Source organism: Pocillopora verrucosa, chromosome 14, assembly GCF_036669915.1.
Source record: "Pocillopora verrucosa isolate sample1 chromosome 14, ASM3666991v2, whole genome shotgun sequence".
NCBI classification, from domain to species: domain Eukaryota; kingdom Metazoa; phylum Cnidaria; class Anthozoa; order Scleractinia; family Pocilloporidae; genus Pocillopora; species Pocillopora verrucosa.
This window is the reverse complement of record NC_089325.1, coordinates 13,408,046-13,418,692: the sequence shown is the minus strand read 5'-3', so window position 1 is coordinate 13,418,692 and position 10,647 is coordinate 13,408,046. Positions and strand designations below refer to the sequence as shown.

The 10,647-nt window shown below is 37.3% G+C and overlaps 1 protein-coding gene and 1 long non-coding RNA gene across 4 annotated transcripts; one reads left to right on the top strand and one right to left on the bottom strand.

Moving 5' to 3' along the window:
* The first annotated feature begins 1,014 nt into the window (after window positions 1-1,014).
* Window positions 1,015-2,530, top strand: LOC131768505 (uncharacterized). The gene is made up of 3 exons (XR_009338987.2): window positions 1,015-1,330; window positions 2,007-2,178; window positions 2,315-2,530. It is a non-coding gene; the product is annotated as an uncharacterized lncRNA (long non-coding RNA).
* Window positions 2,531-2,908: 378 nt separating this feature from the next.
* Window positions 2,909-8,278, bottom strand: LOC131768492 (neuronal acetylcholine receptor subunit alpha-5). 3 transcript variants are annotated; one of them, XM_066161307.1, is made up of 6 exons: window positions 8,216-8,278; window positions 6,263-6,411; window positions 5,643-5,687; window positions 5,149-5,258; window positions 4,679-4,902; window positions 2,909-4,485 (listed from the first exon to the last, which is right to left on the bottom strand). In XM_066161307.1, exons 2-6 carry the CDS (start codon window positions 6,365-6,367, stop codon window positions 3,674-3,676), a joined length of 1,296 nt encoding a protein of 431 aa, XP_066017404.1. In that variant the 5' UTR covers window positions 6,368-6,411; window positions 8,216-8,278; the 3' UTR covers window positions 2,909-3,673. The 3 variants fall into 3 exon arrangements, with proteins under 3 accessions (XP_066017404.1, XP_058940201.2, XP_066017405.1); XM_059084218.2 differs by lacking the exon at window positions 8,216-8,278 and having other exon boundaries at window positions 6,263-6,602; XM_066161308.1 differs by lacking the exons at window positions 5,643-5,687; window positions 6,263-6,411; window positions 8,216-8,278 and having other exon boundaries at window positions 5,213-5,322.
* Between the last annotated feature and the right edge of the window lie 2,369 nt (window positions 8,279-10,647).

Genomic DNA, 10,647 nt, shown 5'->3' with positions numbered 1-10,647 from the left:
AGGCAGTTTTGATGATGGAAAAATTTTATTTCTTCTTACACAATCATCCTGGTGGTATAATTGACTCTGGCAGCATGCTGCGTTAAAGCAACGTCTCTTTAAATAGGTAACGTCAAACTGCTCAATCAATTACCACGTTTCGCTGTGTCCACAGTTTTTTTTTTTTACGGTCAACCTTCCACCTTCGATAATTATGTATTTCACAAAAAGCTTCACCATTTTGCTGATCTTTCTTGTCATAATGATAAAACCACTTGGTTTCGCTCAGCACCTAATCAAGCACGATAGGCAATTTTACAAAATGGCGGATATGGTCTTGGTTGGAGATTTAACATCAACAAGAAAAGTCAAGGACATTTTCGAGTGTGTCTTCCATTGCCTGGAGCATGGTCCATCCGCTTGTCTCTCGTTTAATATTGCTAAAACTTCTCACGATGGGTTTTATAGTTATGAGTTGAGTGACTCGGAAAGGTGTTCGGATCCACAAAGAACGCAAGGAGATCCTAGCTTTGATTATTTCGGCACGTCTGCTGAGGTAAGTTTTTGACATCTGCCTCTATAGCTTACTATGAAAACACTGAAAATGAGATTAACAATCCAGGGAATCGACATAAATCAGCATAACTCCTGAAAAATTACAATATAGTGACTGTACTAGGCTAAAACTTCGGAGAGTAAATCCCACCATTCTAGGCCATGGAGGAACTCTAAAAAATGTCTTAGTTTATCCCTCCTCTGGAAACTGACTCGTAAACTTAACTCGAAACAGATCTTAAAAGGAGGACATACCTCATTGATAGCTGAACCTTCCAGAACAACAGTTGTTATGCAACTTATTGTGAAACCTTTTGTTCAAGGCCCATAACTTATTCTAAAGCAACTACCCTGTATTACCATTACCTCACCTCTGCATGCGTATTTCGCCTTTTGAAAGCAAGAAACATATAAAATTCAGCCTTCTAATCCCAGCTAAAGTCTGCTAGATGAGACGATCGGAAGATTATACCGCTTTCCCCAATCCTTTGCATTATGGATGGGAAAATAAGCCTAGACCAACTTGCAGCTGCTCAAAACTGCATGATCACAGAGCTTATTCCAGAACTTATCGGGTCTTTGCATCCAAATTAGTACCAAGTATATCTTTTGGTTTTGAAGTTACTCCTCTCTAATCTGATTAGAATTTAGTTTATTTCAAGCCTATCTACATGTAACAACAGCCCATGTAGTAATGGAGGGACTTGCACTCTTGGTTCACGATTGGATGAATTTTCCTGTCAGTGTCTCCCAGAAGTTATAGCGCTGCCATTTATTGACGATAAGTGTAACGTTGGTAAGTCTAGTGAAAGTTGCTTTGCCTTAATTTTTTTGGCTTAACGAGGAAGAAAGCTTACGGGATACTGTATATCTAATTAACGAATTATCACCTTACTAATTATACGATAGATGGATAGATAGATAGATGAATGGTGCCAATTTCCTCACTTGCAGCCAAGGGCTGAATTGCGGAGGAACCAGAGAGGTGAGATCGAACGTCAGCATATTAAAGGCGCCTCTGGCAGCCGCTTCAGTCCATTGTGATCACACCTCACCCACCCAGACCTACGACGGCACAAATCGAGATAGACCACAACACCGGGCACTACGTGCCCTACTCTTTGCGAACAGTGCGTGCGTTCTTTTAATAGGTAAACGTAATAGGTTTAAAACGCTATTGCCATCCCAACATCACGCAAAGGTAATGATATAATGAGACATATTCCTTAAAGTTTAATATAAGGGCTTTTTGTCTTTTGCCTACTATCTTTGGTAATATACTGAGAACTCATACAAGTACATACGAGAACTTTTCTATTTGATCGTTATCCCCTCTTTCCCATTCATTCATAAATTCCGAAATTCTTTGAAAAAAAAAAAGGAGAAAAAAAACTATAAAAACAGAGGCGAAATTGTAACAATGATTTCTCACGCTTAAATATTCGATGCTATGGGTAATTTTTTTTATTTAGATACGAACATCATGGGAAAGACGCTTCCTACAGAGCGAGTATTTCAAACCTACGCTGGAAGATACAAACTGACCTTTTACGACGCAAAGCGTCTTTGTGCTTTACACGGAGCTATGTTGGCCACATACAGTCAGCTGCACAAAGCTTGGCAGGCTGGTCTTGAAAGATGCGCGTAGGTTGCTGCTCACTTGTTTGTATGCATTTGTCATGGCTATTACGTGTCTACATGTAAATAATACTAGCTTACAGAATCTCGTTGCCATTTATAAGTTGCGTTTGCCAACATTTTTTCTCCTTTTGCTTTCCAGACGTGGATGGCTCATTGATGCAACCATTCGATTTCCAATGCAAACAAAAAAGAATGGTTGTGGGAATAAGATAGGCATTATTGGATCGTCCAAAAAACAAAACAAAGGCGACAAGAGCAACGCGTGGTGTTATCTTAAATGACAACTCAACGAAGACCATGAATGAGAGAAAGGAGTTGGGATCCAGTCTTTATTTGTCACCTGGGAGAGGAGGGAGGGAAGGATGTCGGGAGGAGCACGTGGTTTTGGGGGGTAAAAAGGGTTCGGGGAATTTGTAAAATTTACCGCCAATTAACTGCCAATATGAGATAAAAATGACATAAACATAGATGACTTGATTTATACACGGAAAAATCAACACAATGTAAGAGTATAAACTATCTCATTGTGCCTAGCTGAACTAACGGATAATTAATACAGTATCATAGGAATAAAAACCAATCATAACATTTGAACTGCCTTTCTAGGATGCCTAGTCTCATTCAAAAGCAATAAGGACGTAGTTCATTTTCAAATTCGCTTAAGGGAGCTGTTGATCGGATCAACCGGCAACATGGCACCTCTGTGGGAAAACCTTCTTTTCAAATAGAGAGGTTGTGGAACAGCCAATTTAATAAATAACTTTCCGAGAACTACAATTTTTAAGCGACAAAACCGAGCATAAAGCTAACACAACACAGATAGTAATTCAGATTTTGAGATCATATTCCTCCTTTAAATAAATCCAAGACTTCTAAAAAATGATTTTTTTTTCTTATTTTTCTTTTTTATTTTAACGCAAGTAGACATTTCCGTTTAATGCTTCTGTGATCGTGTTTTAAATTATTGCCCAGGGATTACTCCTATAACTTCAACAGTCTGCATCCGCTCTCACATCAATAGACATGTTAACGATATCTCAGGTTTTGCTTACATACATTGCCAGCGACACATGGTAACTGACATGAACTATTTGGAGCAGTTTTCACCCTTATTTGTTTCTATAAAAGTAACTAGTGCTAATGCTTTTAGAAAACTTTAAATTTTGAAGCTTAAGCATAACATGATAAATATTGATCAGCAGCTACAATGCGACTACAGCCCGAGGCTACTGCTGTAACTAATTACGCTTCAACATAGAGAACCTGAGAACTCAGCAATCCTTATTTCATTCCAGTTGTCGTCAAAAAGGCGCAGAATGCCCAGACTAGATTGGTAATAAGTTCATTATAATCCCTGTTGTCGCTAGGTATCCAAGTGTATGTATACTCTAGCAAAATTACTAAAAAACATAAGGTCGCTTATGTAGCCATATAAATAAAGCACAACAGTTGGAAGAAGTCCCGTCCACGTAAAAAAAAAAAAAAAAAAAAAAAAAGATTAGATGTTCTTATCAAACAAAACCGCAAAGTTACCACGATTCGCTATCACATATGCAGTGGACCCGATGAAAATGATCGAAAAGAGCCAGAAAAAAATGCGATCACAAGTAACAGCAATTGAACGCCAGATTTTTTGATTGTCATCTTCTGTGAGCTCAATGCCATTTCCGTCGCCCTTTACCTCTGTCTCCTGTGGCTCCGTATCAACTGGGACCTGAGTAATATTCGGTTCTGCATCACCTCCAACTGGATTGCTATTGTTTGTTACGGCATTGCCTCTGAGGAGTTTTGTCATCATCCACTTTCCTCCAACTCTTATTTTCTTTAATTTCTTGGCTTTGCGCTTCTTATGCAGAGTTTTAAAACAGTTGGGTGGTTCACTTGCTGAATGGTAGATCCTCAAAACAATAATCGTACCAATCAATGCCAGGGCTATCTCAAACATAGTGATGGTGTAGTAGACACCAAGAACTGGCAACGTATCCGACTTTTCTGGGAGCATATCAGCCATGATAAGGAGATAAACACTGATTGAAAGCATGACGGTGGAGCAAAAACCAATCCGTTCACCATTTTCTGGAGGAATAGCGAAACTGGCCAGAACCAACAGGGTACAAAGGACGCAAGGTATAATCATCAGCATGATATAATAAAGGGGCCTCCGTTTGATCTTTAGTGTGTATGTGATACGAGGGTATTCCAGCCTTGCATCTTCATGTCGTTGAGATATCTTCCTCGAAATATGCACGTACATGCGTTTAAACTCCCATTCCCCATCCTCATCGAGATGTTCGCTCTTATCTTGTTTTCCTAGAAAAAAAAGTCGAAAGATTAAAAAACAAAACAAAACAAAAAGGGAATAAAAGGGCACTTATCACTTTCAATTCAACTCTCAAGACATTCGCGCTAAAGGATGAATTTCTCACAATAAATGTATAAAGGAAAGCATAACCAGAAACTCGTTTACAAGTAAACAAACAATAAACAAATGCCAGACTGCTACCTAAAGGGCGTATGGAATGAATTTCCAGCATATTACTTCCATAACTCGCTGAAGCAAAAGTAAGAGAACACTCCTGCTCATCGAAAGGAAACGAGCTGACCTCCACGCTGCAACTACTCTCAAGATTTGCCATGGATCCCCAACTACACCCTCCAGTGCTATTAACTGCGACCCAGTTCTTGAACAGTTCAGTGTGACCAGCTTTCCGAACCTGTTTATCGCCACTACAGGGCAAGAAAACAAGAAATATTATAAATAACTCTCTGCTCAATTCATTTATTTTCAATTAATGACTGACGGCTGCCGATTATTAACTGATTGATTGATGCACTTTATAACGGACAAATTTCTGGCTGTGTGCCTGCATTGATCGATTTATTGATTGATGGATGTACTCAAAAGTCATAAGTGTGCAAGCATGGGATCGAAAATGACACTCATAAACAATTTAAAACCCAAAAGTAGTTTACTTGTTGTAAAGGACAATGTCTGGCACCCATATTTCCGTTGGGCTCACGAGGATCTGATCAATACCTCCATAATCTTCTTTCTTCCATTCGAGGAACGGATTCTGCCACCTCTGCAAAATTTTAATGATACCACAACTGAGAGAAATGAGTTCAAAGAAAGCGAGAAGTGGTAACCATCCAATAAAGTAACGATGTCCCAGGTCTCTCTACTTTTGCACTGGTGGTTGTCATAGTTACTACCTCATAAGTTTATTTATTTGTAAGCATTCCGTTTAGTCGTTCAAATTTTCGTTTGTTGTCATGATCAAGTTAATGAATAAGGTAAGAAATTTATGAATAGATGATTAAAAGAAACAAAAAAATAAATCCATGAATGAATGCGTAAACAATGAGCAGCTGGATAAAAGAGTGAATAAAAGACATTCTTGGCAAAGCACAAGTATACAAGTGCACTAAAGAGCGACTGCGTAAAGCGCAATGTAGTAAACACAAACCTGTAAAATCCAGACATTTGTTGCAAGCATCTGGCGCTTATTATCCTGTAATAGGCAAACACAAAATAACTCTGCGAAATCCCATGGAACGAAACGAATGATTTAAATTAAACTGTTTTTTCTTGTTTTAAACGGTGTTGATTGTCACTAAAGTAATGATAAGGAGAGACTAAGATACTGGCATTCAAAAATGAGCAGTGCAGTGTAACAGTATCTACACCTCTAGGCGGGTATGTCTTTTCTACCCTTTAATAGGGTGAGGTGAAGTCTTGATAGGCTGTGATAACCTAAAAAACAAACAAACAAACTAACAAAAAGTCAACAACGTTAACAACACCGACGAACATGTGATGAGTTTTAAAAGTTTGACCTTGAGGGACTGGCAAACAAAAATGGGTTAGTGACTGCCGGATAATGTGTGGGCGGGCAAATCGGTTTAAACATAATGTTGTGATTGATTGCGTTGAGACATGCAAGATTATTCTCGCAGGCTGACGGTGTTTTAATTTCTTTGTTTGTTTGTTTCTTTTTTCGGTTTGGAATCATTTGCAGTATATGTGTTAAAACAATGATAGATTTATGTTGGCATACAAAACAATGATAAATCTGCGATGGCATACCAGGTCTGTCAAGTTTAAAACGTCCATATAGAAAGAAACATTGACGGCTTCAGAGTAGTTTTCAACAGGACGGACCATGGGTTCCTTATACTTTAAAATGTCCATGCGAAGTTTGTATTCTTCTGATTTGTTTACGCTAAGAATGATCCCTGAAATAATGATAACATAAAAAGTACTTAAAAGATACTTGACATTGATCCGCATAAACTGTCCAATGCATGAGCACCGGCTGAGATCGCTAAAAAAATTAGCATTGGTAAAACAAACGTGGGTAAAAACAAATTCGAGTTGTTACATTTATTTATTAAGAGTTATTCTCTTCATTATCAATTACCAATAATTGTGAGCAATAGATAATAGAGAGTTATGGATCCTCGCGGGAAGCGTAAGAGCTGCTTGAGGCGCAGCCGAGAACTATTCTAGCTCCTCGAGTCAACTGCACATATCGTTTTATGAATGCTGGGACGTGCGTACATAGAGATCTACACCATAGACACTGCGTAGAAATTAGGTAGGGTTTACTCTCTCAAACACGTCTTATATAACTATCCTCCTTGGAAACTTATTAGTAAGTGTCTAATTATCACATTCATGTACATATGGAAAAGACCATTTCGGAGGTTGAGAGAAAAACTTTCATTGTGCATGTAAACTCGCCCCAAACATGTTTTTGTATTAAAATAAACAAATCCTTTTTCATAACGATAGATGTGCACTTACCCTCGTTTTAAATAGTATGCATACATTGCCTACATCTGACCGATTAGGAAACTGCATGAAGTAAAGGAAGATTTCATCTGAAGCTCGGAAATTATCTTTCAATTTATTCCTGTTTAATTGTTGTTTCTTCATTTATTACAAAGAGAATAATACATGGGCGCGCGTAGATGTGGAATTTTTCTTCGAGTGATTAACTCGATAGCGCACCAGTGAGCGCAGCGAACGAGAGAGATGGCAAGTTGAACACGAGAAGAGAAATTTCGTATTTGCAAGTAACCGTCTATTATTTTGTTTATCATATATACACAATAGACTTTTAATGGCAAAAAAAATCTTATCTTATTTATTAATGAATGAAAATAAAAGGATTAACAACACCGAATAAAAATCGCACAATGTGTTGGCGCTAAGGCTCAACATGAAAAAAATGCGTTGAAACATTACAAAAAAAAAACAAACAAACAAACAAACAATGGGCGTAATTTTCACTAAACGAAATTCTCGGTTTTGACTAGATCCTTACTGACAGAAGAAGTCTCTCAGGTACACGGCCAAAATCGGCCTGTAACAAATCTTCCAGTTGTCGATTTTCGTTCGTAGCCGCGAGAAATGCCATTACTAAAGCCATTGTTGCTCGTTGCTCGCTAACTTAGTTTTATAGTTGATTTTTTTCCAGTAGTCGATATTTTATTAATAGAGATAGAAGTTATAGAGTATTTTATTATAGCTACACATGGGTCAATACCAGTTTTTATTACGGTACTAGCTGATCCATTTTGTACGGGAAATAAAGTTATTATATTATTATTATCATTATTATTATTATTATTATTGAATACATAACTTTCGGTTTATCTTTCAGTATAAGGGTTTACCTCCTCTTCCAGGGAAGTCTGAACGTCACTGTCTCTAAGCAATACGGATTTTTCAGTGTTTTAGCAGTCATAAACCGAAAAAAAAAATTACTACAAATGACCTTGGATGGAGAATGGTGAAGTGACGTGTCAGCAGCTGATTGGCGATATCAAACACACATGAAAAAATACAACATTTTTTGACGTGTGTTGTTACGACTTTTCTCAGGGCTGGAAATCCTTGTATAATACCTTAGTTGATATGATAAATACTTAATATGTTATCCTGATTGATTTTCCCTAGTATGGCTTAAGAGTCATTATTTATCTGTACTCCTTTGGCCCGCTTAGGCCCGCAAACCTGTTATTGGTTACAAACCTTCTGAGGCAAGCAAAGTCACAACACCAAATGCTATAACTCCAAGAAGAGGAAACGTAAAATTCATCTACAAAGAAATCGCAACACATGAGCTATGCTAAATGACGGTTAAACATGAACGTAAAAAAAGAACAAAAAACAGCATCCAGCAATGTTTACTACAGACCCTCATAATAAACCTCAGATTATTAAACGAAGCGAACTCATCGTCAATTTAATTATGAAAATTACAATTGCCACGATTGTGATTGGTTTAAAAAACTCCTATTTTCTATTTTCTCACTTGTCAAGTTGTAACAGTTTGTTATCGGACAGTGCAATAAGCGAATCACTTTCAAAGTTGTAGTTTAATCAACCAATCACACTCAAAGTTGTAGTTTAAATCAACCAATCCTAATCGACGCCTCCTTTGTCAGTCTCTAATGCAAATTTCCCCTTTCTTTCATAACTTGGCTATTCTTCATGACTCAGAAATTGTAATTTTGAGATTAATTAGTAATAAGACTTCGCTTCATCCAATACGGTCTTTAATCGTACTCGAGACAGACAAATCGGGCTTGCGCTTCGCGGTCGTCCGATTTTGTTATCACTCGTATGATTACAGACCGAATTGGGCGCCACTAAGTCCCATTACCATTACTTTTAATTATGTTTGAACGATCATATTCAGCATTTAGCCTCGTGGCTTGAGGAATTTCTAGGAATACCGCATAAAATTAAGTCTTAGAACGTACCGGATATTGGAAAATTATTTTATCCTATTTTATTGTTGGGATAGTGAATAATTTGCCGACATTTTAGTCCGTTTGTTGGATTAAATCATAGCACGAGAGAAAATAAATAGCAGTAATAAATCAATTTCAAAAAAAAAAAAACAACTTGCATGCTAATAAATTCCTCAATCACTTAGAAAATGAAAACATACTCTTTGTAGTTCAATTTCTTCTTTGTTGCTTTATTTTATTTCGGTTCACTTAGATTTGCATGTTCCTAGGTCTCGTGTAGATACTGAAAATACAACTGTTGGATGAAGTTAAAAAGTAATAGATTACATAAATTAAAAAGAGTAATCGTGCTCGAAGTGCAAATGCTTAGGAAACTCCAGTAAACTTTGCCTCTGCCACTACGATTTTTTTTTCCCCTTAATATTATCGGAATCGAAAAATGTCGATTACTTTGCCTACTAGAAATTTTTCCTTTCAACCGCGTTTTTTTTTTTTTCCCCTTCAATTGAAAAAGATCACGCCTCAGATTTGCTTTTTTCGAATGCTAAAAAAGTATTTAATAATATGTCAAGGAAAATAGTTTAGGTCTTTTGTGTCTAAGAAACACCTTTCTTGGTACTTTAATTGGATAGTATATAGTTATCTTTGCTTAACGACACGAGTAATCTAACGTTAAAGAGAACAAGTAAGAGAAAAAGAAGTATTTTCCCTCTCCAAAAAGGGTCACATTGTCATTTGTCTCAATCTGTCACTGTTCTTGGCATAAAAGTTTGGTCTGTTGTAAATAAAAAATAAAGTCACTTTGGGGGTAGATTCTTCTAACCCTTTCATTTTATTTGTTTCCCATGGCTTGGCAAAAGAGAGATGATTGTCTGTGGAAGGGCAAAGATGCATGGATGCACGGAAGTAAATCCACCCGAAAAAGCGAACATATGAAAATAACATAAACTACATTTACCTTTTATCAGTACATTTGCTTTTTCCCATAGCTTTTCGTCTGTTCAGAGCGCCCCTTATAAGCCCTAACCCCGGGCTTTCCGACGTCGTTTCTTTTCTTTTTCCTCTTTGGTTTGATTATTTCTCAAACTAGAACTCGCTTGCGACAACCAATTGAACTTTTCGTCATAAGCCACCACAAAGCAATCAAGAAACACATAAACTTTAATCACTATCTAGAAATATACCCCAAGATAATTAAAATTCAATGAAGCTGCCCACCTGCCTCGAGAACAACATTTCCAAGGTATAAAATCATTAATTTCCCTTTCTCTGGCCCCTTACAATACACTGATTGTTGTTTTTGAAGGTTAGTAGAAAATTAATGACTTCTGTCAGTTTCCAATCTAAGTCCTTTATTTCAGCCGAAAAAAAAGGGATAAGGGTTTGTAAAAGTCGTCCCCTGTTGAGTATACATTTCTTGATTAAGTTACTTTTTTGTAATGCAATTTTAGTCATTGGAGTTTACTGTCTTTTCCACTTACACCGTGCTGTGACCATGGGAATTTTCAAGGGTTCTTCGTTTTAAAGAGGGACCAAGATTTTGCATAGCCGCCGTGGTTTTTCCCATAACTAACGGGCTCAAAAGATGATCTCGCAAGAGATCTTGCTTGAGCTAACCTCCTACTTCGAGAACAAATCATCCAGAGAACACGCTCTGTCAACTGTTTCCACGTACAGTTCCCTGGAAAATATGTTCGGGAATTTGCA

Excerpts from the sequence above, each read along its gene's own strand:
- LOC131768492 (XM_059084218.2), bottom strand. The coding sequence starts at position 6,466 with ATGCGGATCAATGTCAAGTATCTTTTAAGTACTTTTTATGTTATCATT. Across the intron at positions 5,259-5,642 it reads CAAATGTCTGGATTTTACAG|AGGTGGCAGAATCCGTTCCT; the intron begins GTTTGTGTTTAC and ends AAAATTTTGCAG. Across the intron at positions 4,486-4,678 it reads TCATTCCATACGCCCTTTAG|GAAAACAAGATAAGAGCGAA; the intron begins GTAGCAGTCTGG and ends TTTTTTTTCTAG.